The sequence below is a fragment of the Trichechus manatus genome, unplaced genomic scaffold, assembly GCF_000243295.1.
Source record: "Trichechus manatus latirostris isolate Lorelei unplaced genomic scaffold, TriManLat1.0 scaffold00173, whole genome shotgun sequence".
In the NCBI taxonomy this organism is placed as follows: domain Eukaryota; kingdom Metazoa; phylum Chordata; class Mammalia; order Sirenia; family Trichechidae; genus Trichechus; species Trichechus manatus.
In genome coordinates, this window is record NW_004444109.1 from 1,737,668 (window position 1) to 1,760,736 (window position 23,069).

At 37.1% G+C, this 23,069-nt stretch overlaps 1 protein-coding gene across 2 annotated transcripts in view; it reads left to right on the forward strand.

Moving 5' to 3' along the window:
• The window catches only part of DIAPH3 (diaphanous related formin 3), a 516,843-nt gene that overhangs the window by 30,256 nt on the left and 463,518 nt on the right, over positions 1–23,069 (forward strand). The window contains exons 2-3 of one of the 2 annotated variants that reach the window (XM_004386838.2): positions 674–706; positions 17,738–17,914. In XM_004386838.2, coding sequence (XP_004386895.1) covers positions 674–706; positions 17,738–17,914 — 210 coding nt within the window. The remainder of the gene's footprint in view (positions 1–673; positions 707–17,737; positions 17,915–23,069) is intronic. The other variant, XM_004386839.2, reaches the window with a different exon arrangement.

Sequence of the window (23,069 nt, forward strand, 5' to 3'; positions counted from 1 at the left end):
TTTTTTTTTTTTTTTTTTGGTAAATACTTATTTTTTCTTTTGAACTCCACTTTGCAGGAAACTAATTTATTCTCTAAGTGGCCTTATGTTTGTCTAACAAGGAAATCAGCAAAAGGGTTCTCCAAGAAGCTAGCAATGAAATTAAAGTGTCTACCGTCACCACTGGTGATAAATCAAACTGATGTTAAAGATACAGATAGTCATTGCAGTGTACTCTTCTTACTAGAATTGTTTAAGTTAATTAAGCCAACAAAGTACTTCATTATCTATTATGCTGCATGCTAATGGTAAATGTAAAGTTTCACTGTCTCATAATATAAAAAATGTTCTGAAAATAAAATTTACATCTCTGTATTCAATTGTGTTACCATAAATTTAATGGTAATTAATAAAATTAATTGGGAGAATATATTTATTGTACCACAGTTAGGCTTCTGTTTTTCTTTACAAAGTAAAGAAATTTTAGTAAACGTTTGAAACGACTGTACTCAGGGCAACGTTTGTCCATCTTTTTGAGAAAGAGATGAAAATAATATATAATGCTTTTTTATTAAACTGTCAAAAATTTAATTACATTCAACTTAGCATTGTAGAATTTTAAATGTACTCTATTAACTAAAATTAAAAAAAGCTGTTATAAATTACTGATATGATTGGTTTCTTTCATTTGCAGCATTTAAATATTAAGACACTGACGGATGATATGGTAAGGTTATCCTCAATGTTTCCTTTGCTGTGAATCTTAACTAACCATGTAATGTTGATGTCATGCTGCGCTAACACCTTCCTTTGAAATTGCTAAAAATTGCATGTATTGGAAATGGCTGTTTTCATAGTGTTAAAATAAGTGGCAGAACTGGTAAAACATTCTATTGTTCCTTTTAAATAGTAAAAGAGAATAAATGGTATGCTAATTTAAAAAATTTGTTTAATTACAAATTGATAGCCAACTCTAAATCACACAAATCAGCTCTCATTCTCTGGGGGTGACTTCATTTCAAAAAGAGGGAGAAAAAGAGCTGAAGACATGTCTGCTGTTCAGAAATACATAGCTGCTAATTAAAGTAAACCAGTCTGAGCTATCATGCATGTATTTAAAAAATTTTTTTGCTTAAAAATGTGAGAACCAAGCATGTCTTATTATATGTTCCGCACATTGAAAATAATAGTTTTCTTATAAGTAATTACCATTTTATGTCATGTCTTAGTTATCTAGTGCTGCTGTAACGGAAGTACCACAAGTGGATGGCTCTAACAAACAGAAGTTTGTTCTCTCACAGTTTAGGAGGCTAGAAGTCCAAGTTCAGGGTGCCAGCTCTAGGAGAAGACTTTCTCTCTCTGTGGGCTGTGGGGGAAGGTCCTTGTCATTAATCTTCCCGATGTCTAGGAGTTTCTCAGAGCAGAGACCCCAGATCGGAAGGACATGCTCCTCTCTGAGCATTACTTCCTTGGTGGCATGGGGTCTCTCTTTCTCTCTGTTCCCTTCTGTCGTTTGTATCTCAAAAGAGATTGACTCAAGATACAACCTAATCTTGTAGATTGAGTCCTGCCTCATTAACATAAACTGCCTCTAATCCTGCCTCATTAACATCATAGAAGTAGGATTTATAACACATAGGAAAATCACATCAAATGACAAAATGGTGGACAGTCACACAATACAGGGAATCGTGGCCTAGCCAAGTTGACACACATTTTTGGGGGACACAATTCAATCCATAGCACCATTACAGATTCTTGAATATTCAAGTAAATTTTTCTGAGATGGGTATTTTTGAATGTAACTCTTATTTAATGGTAAAAGAATGACAATAAGAACAACAACAAAACCCTAAATAAGCAATAACACCAAAAACATTAGATGCAAGTATAGTTGAAAAAGCAGGGCACTCAATAGACCAGGTTTTGAATTCAGCCTCACCACGTCAAGCCCGAAGTAGAGTGCCTAGAGCATAGTAAGCACTTGAAAAATGTTCAGCATTTCTGATCTCCAGAGTACCATCCCTAGGTACCTGGGACATGCCAAGATGAGTGAGACACAGATTTTGACAAGAAAGATTTAAAAAATCCAATAAATTGTTGGTATGTTTTATTCCTCTGGGCAATATCTATAAAAAGGATGTATCTGTAAAGTTTTCTGGATAGCATATATTCTTCCTACAGTAGTATTTATAAAATGAAAGCAATATGGAGCCCTTACGCACATTACATATGTTATTTCTCACTATGCTAGGCTCAGACAAGTAAAGTAGGCAGCTTGCTCAAGTATAGACAGCTGGCAAGTGGTGCAGCCATGGTTTGAATCTCGTTCCACTGGTTCCTCATATGGTACACTTACTGTGCTGATTTAATCCGGCCTTCAAATGGTTTCTCAAGGCCAACAATAAAACCATTTGCAGTTTTTATGTTTGAACTTTTATGAAAGTATACAATGGTATATTTTTAACATAATAGCTTTATTGAGATATAATTCATATACCATATAATCACCCATTTAAAGTGTACAATTCAGTGGTTTTTAGTATATTCATGGAGTTGTTGATCATCATCACAGTCAATTTTAGAACATTCTCATCACCCCAGAAAAAAACTCTATCCCCATTATTGCTCATCCCCATTCCCTTTTCTGTCTCCTCTTGTGTGTATGTGTCTTTGTGTCTATTCTTGTCTTTTTATAACTCAGAAGTGTTAGGTTTAGGATCCACTCCACACTGGTATGACCTCATTAACATAACAGAAGAAAACCTCTATTTCCAAACAGGATCACATCCACAGGTACCAGGCCAGGAATCCAACACATATTTTTGGGGACTCAGTTCAATCCATAACAGGACAGAACTTCTGGGTTGCTACCACAGTGGTCTGGGCATATTTTAATCAAAGCAGTACATTGTTTGTCTGTCTGTCTCAGTAGTTTAAACTTTTTGAAGGCAGAGACAACATGTTATTAATAATACTTCCAGTACCCAGCATTGTGTTTGGCACATAGTAAGCATTATAGTAAATTTTTTTTTTGATTGAATGAAAGAATGAGTCACCGCCTTGACAACCTGCCTGGTATTGTGGTTTTCTTGCATCTGGGCCTGGCTTGGCCCTGGCCAGGCTTCCCAGAGATGGAGTCTTTGACAAGGAAGCTTTGATAAGGACCTGCTGTTGATCTCTGCTCACCTGCTTGGATCCTTGACTATTGCCTTCCCTTGCTTTCATCTTAAATGCATATGTGGTCATCTCTCCCTGAGTATGTGGTCGCCCTCCTGGCATTGACTTGTTGGCTGAACGGCTGTCCCTTCACTCTCCCTGTTCTCTTTTGATCTTGAGCTTTAGTCTGCTTCTGAGTAGGCTAGGGATTGGGTCCAGGGTAGGATCAAGCAGGCAATCTAGTTTAGGCAACTGGATCCATTGTTGTGGAGGCGAGAGAGTAAGCATGGCTGTCGTCAACAGGAGACTCCAAAAGTGTTCTTTTTTTAACTCACTGTTTTTTACTCATTGGTGCTGTGTGGAAAGAGCACTGGATTTGTAGTCAGAAGACTTGTTGAAAGACAGGACTTCTCCACTTATTAGCTCTGTGACTTTGGCAAATCAGTTATTTGATTGTTCACTTATTCGTAAAGTAGGACTAATTATACCTTCTCCACCTTCCTCATAAGGTTTTGGTGAGTTTCATTTATGCCGCAGTATGTGGAAATGCTACATACATTCAGTTTCTTCCCCCTATTAAAAACATTTCCTGATGTATAAACACAGAGGTAGTGTGAGGCATTTGCAGCTGAGCCTTACAGAAGAATGTATTGCAGATCAATGTAGAGATGTGAGAAGGGAAAGGGATATTTTGAGGGCTGTTTAAACTATTTTTGGTGTGTTAGAGCGCAGGGAAGCATTTGCCACTGATGCTTTGATATGTGCTGGCAATATGTTTTCTAATTAAAGTTTGCCACCTCCACAACATATACTTTGTATCTGAGCTTTTAATTTAGAACGTCTTAATGTGAATAGCCTTTTTTTGGGCAGAGCTTGAAAGAAGGCTTGTAAGAATGGTGTTCTGCTGCAGTCATAAATTTGAATAACAGTATTTTAGAACCATTAAATAGAAACATCATGGGAATCATTAATGTTAAAACCTATCTCTTTAAGTTGCTTTGTTAAAGGGCTGCAAAAGTACAGTACTTTACATTTCAAGGTTATTTCTTCAGTTACTATCAGAATTGAATTTCAAAGGAATGAAGGATTGCTATAGTGTTGGGGTCCCTAGGCAGAGGGTAATGTACTTTAAACAATGTTCATTCTACAAACATTCGAGCATTCACTAGGTATAAAGTAAATTTCAAGGTGCTAAGGGTATACAAAGGTGAAGAAGTCGTTGTTTAGTTTATAACCTTCCATGGTTTATAACTGGGGTTGAGAAGAAGACTTTCTTACTAGAGGCAAAAAGGTCAGAAGGTAAGAGAGTGAGGGGAGAAAAGTTTGAAAAGGGATGTTGGAAGAAATTGACTGTGGAGGTAGTAATGCCATCAAAGTGTCCGCTGGGTGTTTTTCCACTCTAGGAGTTGTTTTTGACCTGCTCTTTTCTGCTATGTCTTTTATAACCATTTGTGTGAAGTACAATACTCCTACTGGTGTTCTTCATCCTTTCTTTTATTGCACTGCAGCCAGCATTACTGTTGTCATCCCTTGTTTTGCCTGCAGCCGGGGTTTTTAAAGTCTTTTTGACTAAGACCCACAGAAAAAAATATACTTTATATTGTAGACCAGGGTACCCATACACACATACTCTCTCCTTGAAACAAAAGTTTTAAGAACCAATATTTAACATTTCTAAGCATAAGGATCTTTTACTTTCCATACCTTTCTACTCCTTTTCATTTTTCTCCAGCACCTTAAAAAAAATAGTGATCCCAAACCACTAAATCAATCTTACGACACACAAATGGTTCACAACCACAGCTGAAAAAACCAACATTGGTCTGCATGTAACCAGAGGAAGCATGAGGTGGTATGGCAGGGGCTGATGGGGAAGACATGATAGCACAGTGATTAAGCCTTGCTTCTTCTTAGCTGTGACTTTCAGCAAGTTACTTACTTCTCACTCTCACTGGGGTAAAATTAAGTTGTCAGCACCAGGGCTGCATCCCCTTCTGGAGGCTTTGGGGAGAATCTGGTTCTTTGTCTTTTGTAGCTGCTTTGCCCCATTTGAAATTGCTTAGTTGCACCTCTTATCTACAGGTTAAGCCTAAGCTCTTTAACATGGCATCTAAGGCCTCCATGGCAGAACTCTGCCTTTCTGACTTGAGCTGCATCTCTCAGTCAACCTACAGGAACCTTCCAGGGAAGAGAAAGATTTAAATTGTCAGAGAATTTTCTTAGGGAATAAAACATAACTAGGGAGTAGTGGAGGAGCATTGTTAGTGCAATGATTAAGCACTCAGCTGTTAACCAAAAGATTGGTAGTGTGTACCCACCCAGCAGCTCTGTGGGAGAAAGGCCTGGCAGTCTGCTCCCATAAAGATTCCAGGCTAGAAGACTCTGTGGGGCAGTTCTACTCTGTCATATGAGTTCGCTGTAAGTCAAAATCAACTTGACGGTACCCAGCAACAACAACAGAGAGTAGCGGTTGCTGGTGAGAAGAATGGTGTGTTGAGTAATAGTAAGCCAAAACAACCCAAACCCGTTACCATCGAGCCGAATCCAATTCATAGCGACTCTATAGGACAGAGTAGAACTTCCCCATAGGATTTCCAAGGACTGGCTAGTGGATTCGAACTGTCCACCTTTTGGTTAGCAGCTTGAGCTCTTCACCACTGTGCCACCAGGGCTCCTGAGTAATAGTAATGGCTATGTATTTTTTAGCTATGTGCAAAGTAGTGTTCTAAATGTTAGCTATATAAGCACCTTTAATCTTCACAACAATACTGAGTAGGCACTGTTCTTATTCCTTTTTTTAAAGATGAGGAAACTGAGACAAGAGACAGATTAAGTTAACTTGTTCAAAGTCACCTAGGGCAGCTGGGAAAAAAATTTTACAGGCCGGCTACAGAGCCCATGATCTTTACCAACAGTGCTATACTGCTTCTTAAGTACTATTTGTTTCTCTACTTAGAGTGCCAAATTTAAAAACTAGAAATACATCTCATTATTTTACTTTTTCCTTAAAGCTCTCCAGATGAGACTTCTGACCTTTAAATTGACAGGGAAAAACTGTATCATAGCCATTGACCTTAATTTTGAGAAAAATTATCATAAAGACGTTCTGTATCTACGAAGTTTCTTATGATAAGAAAATGAACTATTTCGAATATTGTAAGTAAACAAAATTGAAAAAGGTCTACTCTAATTGGAATAGGGTTATATTTGACTGAGAGATGTCAACAGGTAAAGGATGTGAGATATTTTTTTAATTGCAAAGGACACAGAAGAACTTTCCTGTTTGGAAACCACTTCACAGGTCTACCAACAGCTGCAGCCTGCTCCCATATACAAGTCCAGCCTTTCCTCATTGCCCCCAGAGTGCTCCACAGGAAAGGAGTCTTAAAGCCAGGGCTGATGTCACCTGATTTGAGTGTGGGTTCTAATGAGTGCTTTGAGAAGCTTTCTACCCCGTTTTCTTGCCCTCCTGATTGTTCTGTAGGTGCCTGCTACCAAATAACTCCAGTACATTCTTGGGTGTTTTCTGCGAAACTGTTTCTCTCAAAGATGAGTTTCCCACATGAACGTGGCCTAACAGGAATGGGCTTCGTCTCCCTGTAGACTATTCCTGTCCTAGATCTGACGTGTCGTGTGGGATATATGTGAAATTAGACATCATACTCATAAAAAAAATTATTTTGATTATCTGAATTTGTGTCTAACTTTCAAGTCAGGTAATAGGACATAAATCATTAGCTTTAAAAAATAAGAGCACAAATTAAAAGAATTATTTAAAATAATTTTATCTTTTTGGCCTAGTAGGGTATAAAGGTTTCTGTTCTACAATTTAAATTCATTTGCGTTTTTATTAACTTGCCTTGTGTATTTTCCTTGATAAGTTAAAAACAATAGGAAATAAAAGCAAAAAGTATGATGACGTTTCCCATAATTTTTCTCTAAAATTATATATTTGAAATATATTCTTTCTACTGTGTAAAGTGGAGATACACAGTATGAGTTGGGGCAACTGAATAAATGTGATAAAATACATAAAAAAAATTCTATAAAATTTAAACTACTTATTAAGTCAGGTGGGCCTTTCTTAGCCCATTAATAGGAGTTAATTAGGACTTCCTGTACTTTGATTTTCAGTAGTAACACTTCAGTATATCTTAGAATGTTTAAATATTTATAGGATAGTTTAGAGAGCTCCTTCTCAAAGTAGTAGAAACTTGAGAATATGATCAAGAGCTCTCAGAATTGAATATACTAAGATATAGTAGGGTCTGCAGACTTATTTATTCATTATTTTGTCCATTCTTTCATTAAACATTTATTGAGTGCCTAGTACTTGTTAGGATGAGTAAGATCCTCTCTGCCCCCTGGGACCAGTGGGGGACACAGATGTGTATGCAATCAGTGATTATAGTGCAGTATAATAGGGGTTGGGGTAGTATATAGGGTACAGTGGAGATGGTAAGGTCAACTTGATCTTGGGGAAAACTTCACAGAGAAGGTGACTTTTCAGCTGAGTATTGAAGACAAGTTAGAATCCAGGCTGACAGGGGCTGGGTGCTGGGAAAACCAAGCCGTAATTGTTTAATCTGTACTAAATTTACTTCCTGGATATCAACTGAATGGATTATGTGAGGTTTGATCTGGAGGAAGTGTGTCAGTTTGGCAAGTAGAAATTAATTCTTTGTCTTCAGATGATTTTTGTGTATGAGTAATATTAACCAAAGGAGCTCTGCTGGTGCAATGGTTAAGCAGCTTGGCTGCTAACTGAAAGGTTGGCTGCTTGAACCCACCCAGCGACTCAATGGGAGAAAGATGTGGCAGTCTGCTGCCATAAAGATTACAGTCTAGAAAACCCTATGAGGCCATTCTTCTCTATCACATGGGATCGTATAGGTGGGAATTGACTTGACAGCACCTAACAGCAACAGCATTAACCGTACTAGTTGCCGTCAAGCCTATCCTGACTCGTGGGTAAAACTGGACTATGCTTCTAAAAATAAAATGTAATTTTTTTTTACAAAACTAATTAACATTTCATTTCAATGGATATTATTATGATATTTGAATATATTCAATTACAATTGTACTTTTAGTAGATATAACTTGGGAGTTTTGAGTCTTAAATTCTTTTTTAGAGATTTGTTCTTCTCTTTGAATGAACATTTTTCTTACTACCTTACTCCTTGATATCAAATTAAAGAAATCACTGCTCGTTTTTAGTGAGGGGACTGCCTTTTAAATTATCAGTGTGAGGAAGAGTCTGGGTTTTCTTACTGAATATATAAAAGGTGTAACACTTGACATTCTCCTGGATATTCTTTGTTAATTATTTCTTATTTAGAATATTATTGAGAAGAATTTGGCAAGGCATGAAGCAATGATTGGTGTCCCAGGCCTGAAAGATATGAAGCTATTTATTCATTTATTCACTTAACAAATATTAATAGATTGATAAGCTTAGTACTGTACTAAGTACTGGGGGTAATTCAGTGAATAAGGTTACAATCCCTATTCTCAAGAATTTAAAGCCTAGTTCAGTAAACATATATTTTCATAGGCAGTTTCAGAATAGTATATGTATTGTGTAATGGCAAGCACTGGGTCTGTGGGCATCTAACGGTCTTGAGAGGAGTCAAGGAAGGGGTCCTATGTAAGATGTAGTTCAAGTGGAGCCCTGAAGGTTGAGTCAAAACTAGCCAGGCAAAGGGGATAGGTATATCCTGAGGGTGTGGACAAGTTCTAGGCACAAGGAATAGCATGTAGGTGTTTAGAATATGTTCAGATTATTTATTATGTTTACAGCATACAGGAGCCCTGGTGATGTAGTAGTTGAGAGCTTGGCTGCTAACCAAAAGATTGGCAGTTCGAATCTACCAGCTGCTCCTTGGAAACCCCATGGGGCGTTTCTACTCTGCCCTGTAGGTTTGCTATGAATCAGAATCCACTTAACAACAACGGGTTTGGTTTTGGTGTTTTAGAGCGTACAGTATAAGGGTGGCGGAGTATCTGTAAAGGAAGTAACGTTGAGATCATGATGAGCCTTTGAGCCATGGTAACCAAAAAAAAAAAACAAAAACAACCCATTGCTGTCGAGTTGATTCTGACTGATAGTGACCCTATATGACAGAGTAGAACTGCCCCATAGGGTTTTCAAGGAGCGCCTGGTGGATTTAAACTGCCGACGTTTTGTTTAGCAGCCAGACTCTTAACCGCAATGGCACCAGGGTTTCCTTGAGCCATGGTAAAATATTTAAATTTCATCCTTTGAGTAATATGGAGCTATTGAAGGGTTTTAAACACAGGAACGAGGGACATGTTGGATATGCATTTCAGTAAGATCCACATGGTGTCAGTGTAGAGAATTTTTGGGAGTGGCAGAAGTAGGGAGCAAATAAAGACATGGAAGCAAGTTAGGAGACTATAGCAGTAATCCAAGTGGGAACTGATAGTAGCAGTGCAGGCAGGGAGAAGGTAAATTGAAACATAGTTCACATTGTTTGATGATTTACATTTCTTTATTAATTTTCATCAAAGTTATCACAGTTAAAATCACCTCTCAACTAACATCAGTCATCATCAGCCGTAATCATCAATCCCTATCATCTAAGCACCTAGATGCTTCTCTCCCCATTCAGTTCCATTTATTCTCCTAATCTGACTTTATTTCCCAAATTCCACACTGCCTAAATCCTCCTGCTTTGCCCTTTGGAACTCGAAACCTCTCAACTTCTTTGAAAGTTCTCTTTCCTTCTTGCTCTAATTGAAACCTGGGTGTTCTTTGAAGACTTTACTTCCCAGTGGTTTCTTCCTTCAAAAGCTCCCAGCTCTTTTTGAAGCACAAACCATCAGAGTGTACAGTCTGTTACATTCCTTCTTGTTGTGCATTAGATCTTGAGGTACTTTCTTCTTTTCCACCACTACTTCTGTTTCCATTCCATAACCACCTACCAGGGGTTCTTAACCTAGAATCAGTAGACCACTAACGGGTCTGTGGTGGACAATGATGTCTTTGGATTTAATGTTGGAAAAAATATTAAATCTTTAGTCTTATTAACCATTAATTGAAATTTAAAAATATAGGAAAGAAACCACAGTAGTATTTGACCTGTAACTTTATCACCAACAGAAATCACAGATGTTTTCAAAGCATATTGTGGTTACTGAAGATATTTCAAAATATTGTTTATATTAACACTAGAAATTAGACTTGCCATTAGCTCTTGTTATGTAATGCATTAATGAAGAAGAACATATATTACTATATTAAATTTTATTTTTAATATTTTGACAACTGTATTTTACTTTAGTTTTCTTTGTAATTGTATGTGTTTTATTTTAGGCTTTAAAATATTCTGTGAGAAGCTCTGTGTTATCTATTGCCACATAAATTATTATAAAACTCAGTGGCTTAAAGCAATAATAAACATTTAATATTTCAATTTCTTGGGTCAGAAATTTGAAGTGGAATTAGCAGGATGGTTCTGGCTTGAGGTTGTAATCAAGATGTCTGCTTGAGCTGCAGTCATCTGAAACCTTGATGGGGCCGGAGAATCCATTTTCAAGCTGCTCCACTCACATGGCTGGCCAGGTTGGTGCTGATTGTTGGAAGGCAGCTGTGGTTCTTCCCTATGCAGGCCTCTCCACAGACCTTGCCACACCATGGCAGCTGGCTCTAGAATACATATTGCATGCTGTAACTTGTTTTTATGCAATTTAAAGGAATTTTAAGAGCATGATTATTGAATATGCTTTTCATTTGGTAATATTAGAATACTGTGTGAAATCTAAATGGGAACAGAATACTGTAAGTAGGGATTAAGTATTTCAGGGGGGAGTAAAATTTTTTCCTTTCCAAGGACCCTCTATCTAATAAACTTTTTGTAAATTTTACTAAAATAGAATTAAGGAGCTGAACAGCCCAACTGTAACATTTAGGGATGTTGAAGTCAGTCAATACAGTAGTTCTTGGGTTGGTGGGAGTTGTTACTGGCCATAAGATCATGGTTTATGGCTAGGATGGTTGAACTTATCACACTTGAAACCATGAATGGCTAATTTTTTCCCCCACAATGATGTATCTCTTTGTAACAGTGATGTCACTAGCATAGTAAAGACTATGGAGCAGGCAGACATCCTGCTTAGCTGTTAACATGCATGATCTGGCGTAATTCTCACATTAGCCTCACGGCATTTCCTGATGCATTTGCTTTCCAAAGCTCCTCTTGATGTGCCTTCACCCCAGAATTAATCACCCTTTCTTTTCTGTTGCTAATTCACATGCCCTATGTTTTTCTTGGGAGCACTTGTAATATTTTGCCTTAAATTTTAATTAGTTCTTTATCATATATTTTTCTTTCAAATAGTAAACATCTCCAGGGATGGCACTGTATTTTATCATACGAACCGAACTGAACCGACCCCGTTGCTGTCGAGTTGATTCCAACTCATAGTGACTCTGTAGGACAGAGTTGAACTGCCCCATAGGGTTTCCAAGCAACAGTGGATGGATTCGAACTGCTGACCTTTTGGTTAGCAGTCAAGCTCTTAACCACTGTGTTGCCAGGGTTGCTTATTCATTGATACATTCAACAAGTATTAGTTGACTCCTAGCTCCAGGTATTGTGTATTCGGCTGAACACACAATAGTGACTGTAATAGTTATATGTTGTTGCATAACCTTACCCCTAAACTTAATAGCTTAAAACAACAAACATTTATAATCACATACAATTTCTGTGGGTCAGCAATTTGGGAGTGGCTTAGCTGTGTGGTTCTGGCTTGGGAGCTTGGGATCTCTCATGAGGTTGCAGGCAAGACGTTGGCCAGGGCTACCATTATCTGAAGACTTGACTGGGACTGGAGGACCCACTTCCAAGATGGCTCAGTCACGTGGCTGTTATCATGAGGCCTCTGTTCCTCTCTGGCTGTTGACTGGAGGCCTGAGTTCTTTGCCATTATAGATCTTTCCTTAGGTCTTGTTTAATGTCTTTATGACCTGGCAGCTGGTGTCCCACAGAGTGAGTGATCCAAGAAAGGGCAAGGCAGAATCTGTAATATCTTATAAGATCTAGTCTTGGAAGTTACACTCCATAATTTCCACAGTATCTTATTGATTAACAAGTCAGAGGATCCTTGGGGGCCATCTAAGAGACTGGCTACCAGGTGACTAAGACAGTTGATGGTTTATCTGTCATGCACTTGTGCTTTAGTGGGAAAGACAGAGTCAACAACTACAAAGTAAGTGAAATAATTATAGGTTTTCATATGTCATATGAAAAGACATACGAAGTGAATAAACTGTGTGCTGGGAGAGAAATTGGAGGTGGGTGGGTGCCTGTGCTACTTTAGATAGAGTGGCCAAGGTATTTCAGTCCTTTTCAGCCCCACATTGAAAACTGAGAAGTAGTTTTATTTCTGGACAACAACTCTCTGTGATAGGCACCGTCATGAAATGTTGCATAGCTTAGTCAAGGTAACACAGTGAGCAAGTCACTGGCCAGGATTCAGAAGTCAAATTTGGGAGCCATGTTTTTAATCAGCAAGTTGTTTGTTTAGAAATAAAGCTAATTAAAAAGCTGAGCTATTTTAGCAGCTAGGTTTTTTTTTTTCCTCTTAAATATAGTACAAGATTACACGAAAACTGATTATTTTAAGCAATATATATTTTTTCTGGATCTCTGGTATGCATTCAAATAGAATTGATTCTATACTTAGAATGCATCTATATTTGCTAAATAATTCTCCTAGATTGCATGAAGATTGCTAAATAATTCTACTGGATTGCATGAAAATTTCTACTCCCTTCTGAGTTTTAAGGAAGTAAGTTTATGATCATGTATAGTTTTTTATACTTTTGAAATTATGAGGTGACTAATAATTGCAATATCTTTCTTTTTAAGTTTTAAAAAAAGGCTATCACTACTCTATTGATAGATAAAGTATTATAATAGTGAAAACCCCAAACGCTGAGTTTTCACTATTACAGTATTAGACTATAGCTAAAAGTCAAGATACAGTTTTGTTAGAGCCTATTTTTTTGTTTAATTAATTTTGTTTAAACTGTCATTACTGATTATCAGTGTGGTTACTCAGTATGAGATAATACTCAGTAGGGTGCTCATTTAATTTCCCCTGAAGATAAGCGACATTAATTTATACAACTTAGTATACCCCAGACACATCCAAAGTCATATTAATTAAGTGTACCACCTCTAAGTGGCATTATGATACAATTCCCTCAGTCTTCTTTGTGTTTAACTGATACTTCAACAGAGGGAAATTGTTTACTTCACCTGCCTTGGTTGTATTTCTAGCCCAACTTTACAATAAGAACTTCATATAAAATTAACAGTGGCTACCCAAGTACACACGTTGTAAAACATACGTAAACTGCTTACAACCAAATCACCAAATACAAAATAACAACCAACTTAAGAGTCAGTATGACAGATTTCTATTGTGTTTTTGTGTACAAAAGTGTATCGCTCTTAAGTTCTGTGCTTTGCTTTAAGTAAATTGTATATAAATTCCATGAAAGATAAATTAGGAGAGGGATTTTTCCATTTATGCAGGGAGTTATCATAGCATTCCATTAAAAAATAAAACTTCTTTAGAACACTTAAAACGATTCGATAGTAGAATTCACTTTGCACGTAGATTTGTACTAGCGCCCAGATTATGTGGAATGTACCTGTAGTTCTTCACAGAGCGTCATGTACCTGGGAATGCTTTTACTTTAACCCTGAGGATTCACCAAATTCAGTTTACTGTACTAGCATAAGAGGAAGGATTTTTTTCTCCCCCATGACTCTTTCCTTACTTTGTCTTTCATCCCTTCTAATCAGCAAAAATAAAAGCATTATATAGAAATTATGAAACACTAATCCTTTTGTATGTCATATTAGTCTTTGGACCTTTGTAGATTTAAAAGCTAGATGAGGGATATGCTGATTTTTCATATCTTGCCTTTAGCAGCTATGCTGGTGATAATGTGCAGATGTGTTTTTCTGCTTGGGTGAAACCCAATCTTTTCCCAGAGTTTTGGTGTTAAGCATAGGGGAGAGGTGTGCTTATTTTCAGCCTATTTTATTATTATTATTATAAATTATGATATTATATATTGATATAAATGCACTTCTACTTCTAAAAAGGTAGTGTGTCCCCCCCCACACCTCCCCTTTAGGCTATTCTAAACACTATGAGATTTTTTATGTATAAGAATGCTTTGGAGCTTGCTCTTAATTGTTTAGACGTGCAATTTCCTCGTTATAATGATTAAACAAATGCATTCAGCCTGTTGCATTTCAAGCTTTTAACACACTGCCTGGCATAGAAGGGGCTCAATAAATATTAGCGATTGTTTTTATTAATTTTGGAGATTCGTATTTTAAAATTTTTTGTTTTTTGGTCGAAACTAAAATTTTTTGATATTTTCTTTCACTGATAGAACCATTAGGTTATGCATTTACAAATTAGCCTGTGAAATGCTTAAGCTTACTATTCCCATTTATTGACATGTTTACATTTATAATATTGATGTTGCATTAATGATGTTTTGCTTAATTTCACTTCACTATAAGTTTAGCATATTAATTAAGTTACCTGCTTTTTATTTTTTTGTGAAGAGGAGTCAGGATAGTTTCTATTATCAGTAATTGATATTACCTGGATGTAAGTGATGGCAATGAAGTAGTGACTCAGGATAGAGTGACCAGTTCTATTTCCTTTCTTTTTTAATTTTATTTATTTTGTTGTTGTTGGGAATATACACAGCAAAACATACACTAATTCAACAAATTCTGCATGTAGCATTTAGTGACACTGATTACATTCTTTGAGTTGCACAACCCTTCTTACCCTCCTTTTCTGAGTTGTTCCTTCTCCATTAACATAAACTCACTGCCCCCTAAGGTTCCTATCTAATCTTTCGAGTTGCTGTTGTCATTTTGATCTGATATAGATAGTTCTTAAAAGAGCATAATGCTCAAGTCAGACTTTTTTTTACTGGTTAAGCTAAACTATTGTTTGGTTTTAAGAAGACTTCAGGGGGTATTTTTGGTTTAAGGTTTACAGATTATCTCAGGGCAGTAGTTTCAGGAGTTCATCCAAACTTCAAGGCTCCATGAAGTCTGGATTCCATGAGAATTTGAAATTCTGTTCTATATTTTTCCCCTTTTGATCAGGATTCTTCTACAGAATCTTTGATCAAAATGTTCAGTGATGGTAGCCGGACACCATCCAATTCTGGTCCTGTGGCAAAGGAGGCAATTGTTCATGGAGGTAGTTAGCCACACATTCCATATCCTCTTCCTGTACCTGACTCTCCTTCCTCTGTTGTTCCAGATTCATAGACACCAATTGTTGTGCCTTGGATGGCCGCTTGCAAACCTTTAAGACCCCAGGCACTACTCAATGAACTAGGAAATAGAACAGAAGCACTAAAGATGTAATTAGGCCAATTAACTGGGATGTTCCATGAAACCATGACCCTAAACCTTCAAACCAGGAACCAAATACCAAGAGGTTTTTGGTTTTATATAAGCAGACTTAGCGAGACTTAGCAGTTACTCTTTTCTTTTTTTTTTTGGTTTGATGGTAGTTCTATTTTTAGTTTTTTTAGGAAATACCACACTCTTTTCCTCAGTAACTGTACCATTTTTCATTCCCACCAGTAACGTATAAAAAAAGGAAAACCAAGCCCGTTGCCATTGAGTTGATTCTGACTCCTGGTGATCCTGTAGGACAGAGTAGAGCTGCCCCATAGGATTTCCAATGAGTGGCTGGTGGATTCGAACTGCTTACCTCTTGGTTAGCAGCTGAACTCTTAACCACTGCGCCACCAGGGCTCCTTCCAGTAATGTTTAAGGGTCCATATTTCCCTACATCCTCACCAACATTATTTATTTATTTATTTTTTATCCTAGCCATCCTGTTGGAAATAAAATGGTATCTCATTGTGATTTTGATTTGCATTTCTCTGATGGCTAATGACGCTAAGCATGTTTTCATGTCTGGTGGCCATTTGAATGCCCTCTTTGGTGAAACGTCTATTCATATCCTTTGCCCATTTTATGATTGGGGTTATCTGTCTTTTTGTTGATATGTTGTCAAAGTTTTATATATATTTTTGTCGTTAGATTCTTATCGGCTATGTAGTTTCCAAAGACATTCTTCCAGTCGGTAGCTTGTCTTTTCATTTTTTGGTAAAGTCTTTTGATGAACAAAAGTTTTAAATTTTTATGAGGTCTCATTTATTTATTTTGTCTTTTGCTATTTGTGCTTTTGTTATTATATTAGATAATTCATTGTTAAAAGCTAGGCCCCAGAGTGTTGCCTCTGAATTTTCTTCTAAGAATTTTATAGTTGTAGTTTTCACTCTTAGGTTCTTAATCCATTTTGAATTTGTTTTTGTGTATGGTGTGAGGAATGGATCTGGTTTCATTTTTCTGCATGTGGAAATCCAGTTTTCCCAATATCATTTATTGACGAGACTCTTCCTTTCCCATTGAATGGACTTCGCAACCTTGTTGAAAATCAGTTTACCACAGATGTATGGGTTTATTTCTGGACTCTCAATTCTATTCCATTTGTGTATGTGTCTATTGTTATATCAGTACAGGCTGATTTGATTACTGTAGCTGTATAATATGTTTTTTATATCAGGAAGTGTGAGTCCTCCTACTTTGATTTTCTCTTTCAACATTGTGTTAGGTATTCGGGGCCCTACAGTAACTTTTTAAAGTACACAGCCAAGCTGAAAAATTCACAGGATCTTTGATTTTGTCTTTTGAGTATGCTTCTGTTTTTAATACCTAATTTAGTTAAAAACTTTTTGCCTTTTTGAGTGCTGCCACTTGAAATACTTGGGTTCTTTGTGAGGAATAGAACTTAAAAAATTCAAGTAGCTCTGGAAATCAGAATTTGAACTAACATCTGTGAGTTTTCAATTATCAGCAAACTATTTGATGATCCAATTGTAGAAGAAATGCCATTATAACAAAATTCTTCATTTATTGATGCTTTAGCCACCTTACTCTGTAGAAGTTCATGAAATTCACACACCTGCCAGCCTCAGCAAACAGAAATGCGCTGTTTGTCAGGCCAACAGGCTATGAAGATAAGAGTTGAATTAAATTCTCAAAATTTCTAAATAATTTTTCTCCCAGAAGGTAGTATGATTATGCAAAGGACACTGGATAAGGGGCATGGCGGAGGGGAAAGATACTGAGACCTAATTTGTTTGCTGCCTCTAAGTTGCTAAATTACCTTTGTAAAACTGCTTAGTTTGCTGATCTGTAAAGCAAAATTTACTATCACTGAATTTTCAATTATATAATTCCATGATTATAAGATTAGTAGGAATCTTGAGGCCATCTGGATTTTTCCTGCCTTTAGACAGGGTGGTTATTAAAAAACTTTTCACTTCCTTTTTATTTTTATTATTATTTTTGAATTTTAAAAATTCCAGTGCTAAATGTATCTCAGTGGCATCACAGTGATAATGTAATTGACCCTTAAGTTTTTTTCTATTTTATGAATTACATAAATGATATTGGTGAAGGAAGTACTTAAATGTGTACTATTTTATCTTTCTTTGTAGTTGGACAAATTTGCCAGCATACGAATTCCCGGGAGCAAAAAAGAGAGACCGCCGCTCTCCAACCTGAAGACTGCGTTTACAAGTAACGATTGCTCATCAGCATCTTCAGAGATGATGGAAAACAACCCAAAGCCACTTTCAGAGAATGAAGTCTTGGAACTTTTTGAAAAGATGATGGTAAGAGTTGTTTAAGGGTCACACCTTAGCTTCTTCTCATGTTAGTGGAACATGAACTATATTTGGAGCTCATGATACAGACTTAGAGTAATTTTTGATGTCACTTGAGATAGTACGTTTAGGCCTTTAGGATTACAAAGGTAAAAATCCAAACAAAAACATCACACCAGTTTTTACTTTCATACAGAATATAGAAAAACACTTTAAAGCATCAGATGGTAGATTTTTGTCTCAAATGGATTATGGAAGTGGTCTGTCTGGGTTCTGTTGCACTTTATAGTGAGGGTTACGCTGTTGTGCTGTTTGTGTTAAGTGAGCTGTTTTTTTTTTTTTTTTTTTTACCCTACTTGTTTTATTTCATTCTTAATTCTCAAGATAACCAGGTTCTTTCTATTCCTGCAACAATTATATCTGTGTAGACTTGAACACGCTCTTTTTTGGGCTGTGCCTTTTCTGGTAAAGACATGTATGTCGTTTGGTGCCTTCTTGGTTTCAAACAATGGTAATTCTTCAACTGACTGAGCACCTGCCTTTTAATCTGGCTGAACTAATTTGACCAGTAACCTACATATGTTAAGTATATTCAAATCATTACCACTAAACTAATGCTAACTTAATCAAAATAAAGTTATTTACATATGTAGTGTTTATACTGAAGTTGCCTGTCCCCTAGGATTCACAGCGATGAATCCTAAGGTCTGAAAAATTAAATGAGTAAGAATTGCCACAAGGTAGTATTTAATGATTTTTTTTTTATAACTTCAGAGTAGGAAGAAATTGTCTTAATTTTTAAGATACCTAATTAGCTTCAAGGAAAATGAGAATAGAAGGGATATTCTAGAAGTCTAGGCAAGTTTTGTGGAGACAGGGAACTAGACCTGGGACTTAGAGGATGATACCAAAACCAAACCAAATCCATTGCCGTTGAGTCAATTCCGACTCACAGAGACGCTATAGGATAGTAGAACTGCTCCATAGGGTTTCCAAGGACCACCTGGTGGATTCGAACTGCTGACCTTTTGGTTAGCGGCTGTAGCTCTTAATTACTACGCCACCAAGGTTTCCTAAAGGAGGATAGGATTTGGATAAAAGTGTGCATTCTGTTGAGGTAGGGGAAACAGCAATGAGCAAAGACATAGAACTAGGGTACAAATAACTCATGGGAGGACCAGTAGGAGGTTGGAAAAATTAGATTGGAATGACAGTTTGGCACAGATTATGAAAGGGTTTTCTATGCCATTCTAAGGTGTTATGTGTTATTTCAGAGTTGTGATTTATCTTCTATGTATCTTCTTTCATATGTTGGTATAGAATGGCTTTATTAGCTTTCTGGTTCTTAGGGAAATCATTTCACGCAACTATTTGGCAGTGTGCATGTTGCTGTGATGCTGGAAACTGCCACCAGTATTTCAAATACCAGCAGGGTCACCCATGGTGGAAAGGTTTCAGCGTAGCTTCCAGCCTAAGATAGACTGGAAAGAAGGACTTGGCAATCTACCTCTAAAAAAATTGACCAGTGAAAACATTATGAGCAGCAGCGAAACATTGTCTGATATAGTGCCAGAAGATGAGCCCCTCAGGTTGGAAGGCACTGAAAATACAACTGGGGAAGAGCTGCCTCCTCCAAGTAGAGTTGACCTTAATGACATAGATGGAGTAAAGTTTTCCAGACCTTCATTTGCTGATGTGGTGCGACTCAAAATGAGAAGAAACAGCTACAAACATCCATTAATAATTGGAACATGGAATATACAAAATATGAATCTAGGAAAATTGGGAATTGTCAAAAATGAAATGGAAGGCATAAACATCGATATCCTAGGCATTAGTGAGCTGAAATGAACTGATATTGGCCATTTTGAATCCAATAATCATATGATCTACTATGCCGGGAGAGACAACTTGGAGAGGAATGGCGTTGCACTTGTCGTCAAAAAGAACATTTCAAGATCTATCCTGAAGTGCAACATTGTCAGTGATAGGATAATATCCATACGCCTACAAGGAACACCAGTTAATATGACTTATTCAAATTTATGTACCAACTACTAATGCCAAAGATGAAGAAATTGAAGATTTTTACCAACTTCTACAGTATGAAATTGATCAAACATGCAATCAAGACACATTGATAATTATGGGTAATTGGTTGGAATGCGAAAGTTGGAAACAAAGAAGAAGGATTGGTAGTTGGAAAATATGGCCTTGGTGATAGAAATGAAGCTGAAGATTGCATGATAGAATTTTGCAAGACCAATGACTTATTCATTGCAAATAACTTTTTCAACAACATAAACAGTGACTATACACGTGGATCTCACCGAATGGAATACACAGGAATCAAATCGACTACATCTGTGGAAAGAGATGATGGAGAAGTTCAATATCATCAGTCAGAGTACGCCAGAGGCAGACTGTGGGAAGACCATCAATTACTCATATGCAAGTTGAAGTTGAAGCTGAAGAAAATTAAAACAAGTCTACGAGAGCCAAAATACAACCTTGACTATGTCCTACCTGAATTTATAGGCCATGTCAAGAATAGATTTGACACATTGGACATTAATGGCCGAAGACCAAAGATGTTGTGCATGGCATCAAGGACATTATACATGAAGAGAGCAAAAGGTCACTAAGAAGACAGGAAAGAAAAAATACCAAAATGGATGTTAGAAGAAACTCTGAAACTTGCTCTTGGGCATAGACTAGTTAAAGCAAGCAGAAGAAATGATGAAATAAAAGAGCTGAACAGAAGATTTCAAAGGGCAGCTTGAGAAGACAAAGAAAAGTTTTATAATGAAATATGCAAAGACCTGGAGTTAAAAAGCCAAAAGGGAAGAGCACACTTGGCATTTCTCAAACTGAAAGAACTGAGAAAACATTGAAGCCTTGAGTTGCAATATCGAAGGTTTCTATCAGCAAAATATTGAATGATATAAGAAGCATCAAAAGAAGATGGAAAGAATATACAGATTCACTGTACTAAAAATAGTTGATGTTCAGCCATTTCAGGAGGCAACATATAATCAGCAACCAATGGTACTGAAGGAAGAACTCCAAGCTGCACTGAAGGTATTGGCGAAAAACAAGTCTCCAGGAATTGACAGAATACCAATAGAGATGTTTCAACAAACAGATGCAACCCTGGAAGTGCTCACCTGTCTTTACCAAGAAATTTGAAAGACAGCTACCTGGCCAACTGACTGGAAGAGATCCATATTTTTGCCCATTCCAAAGAAAGGTGATCCAACAGAATGTGGAAATTATTGAACAATATCATTAATATCACATGCAAGTAAAATTTTACTGAAGATAGTTCAAAAACGGTTGCAGCAGTACCTAGACAGGGAAGTGCCTGAAATTCAAGCTGGACTCAGAAGATGACATGGAAAAAGGCATGTCATTGCTGATGTCAGATGCATCTTGGCTTCAAGCAGAGAATACCAGAAAGATGCTTAACTATGTTTTATTGACTATGCAACGGCATTCTATTTTGTGGATCATAACAAATTATGGATAGCACTACAAAGAATAGAAATTCCAGAAGACTAAATTGTGCTTGTGAGGAACTTGTACATAGACCAAGAGGCAGTCATTTGAACAGAACAAGGGGATACTTTGTGGTTTAAAATCGGGAAAGGTGTGTGTCAGGGTTGTATCCTTTCACCATACTTACTCAATTTGTATGCTGAGCAAATAATCCAAGAAGCTAGACTATATGAAGAAGAACACAGCATCAAGATTGGAGGAAGACTCATTAAAAATCTGTGATACACAGGTGACACAACCTTGCTTGCTGAAAGAGAAGAGGACTTGAAGCACTTACTGATGAAGATCAAAGACTACAGCCTTCAGTATAGATTACACCTCAACATAAAGAAAGGAAAAATGCTCACAACTAGACCAATGAGCAACATCATGGTAAATGGAGAAAAGATTGAAGCTGTCAAGGATTTCATTTTACTTGGATCCGCACTCAATCCCATGGAATCACCAGTCAAGAAATCAAATGACATATTGCATTGGGCAAATCTGCTGCAAAAGACCTCTTTAAAGTTTTGAAAAACAAAGATGTCACTTTGAGGACTAAGATGAGCCTGACCTAAGCCATGATATTTTCAATCACCTGATATGCATGCGAAAGCTGGCCAGTGAATAAGACTACAGAAGTATTAATGTCTTTGAATTATGATGCTGGCGAAGAATACTAAATGTACCACGGACTGCCAGAAGAATGAACGAATCTGTCTTGAAGAAGTACAGCCAGAGTACTTCTTGGAAGCAAGGATGGCGAGACTTCATCTCATGTACCTTGGATGTGTTATCAGGAGGTGTCAGTCCATGGAGAAGGATTTCATACTTGGTGAAGTAGAGGGTCAGCAAAACGAGGACATCCCTTACTGGGATGTGCTGATACAGTGGCTGCAACAGTAGACTCAGAAATGGCAATGATTGTGAGGATGGTGCAAGACTGGGCACTGTTTTGTTCTGTTGTATATAGGGTCATTGTTAGTTGGAACCAACTCCATGACACCTAGCAACAACTATAACAATTTATTTTAGAGCTTAAGGTATGCTTGAAATTTGAAGAGAATAGCTGGTGTCTTCATTTTTCTCCTGAAATCGATGATATATTTGCTATTAGATTGATAGATAGGTAGGTATGTAGGTAGGTAAGTAGGTAGGTAGGGTGGTAGGTAGATAGGTAGGATAGTAGATAGGTATGTAGATAGATAGACATTTAGGTAGATAGGTAAATAGAAAGATATAAGATATAAGATAGGCAGTCCGACTCATGGTGACCTTATGTATAAAAGAACGAAATGTTACCTGGTTCAGTGTCATCTTCATGATAGCTAGCAAGTTCGAGTCCATCGTTAATGGCTATTGTGCCAATCTATCTCACCAAGGATTTCCCCCACTCTCGTTAGTCCTCTGTTTCAACAAACATGATGTCCTTCTCTAGCAATTGATCCGCATTGATCATGTATTCAAAGCAAGCGAGTCAGACAGTGTTCTTTGAAGGTTTTAAGGACAGTGATCTATAAGGTTTTCATTGGCTGATTTTTGGAAGTAGACCACCAGGCCTTTCTTCCTAGTCTGTCTTAGGCTGGTAACTCCACTGAAACTTGCCCACCATTGTTGTCCTTGCTGC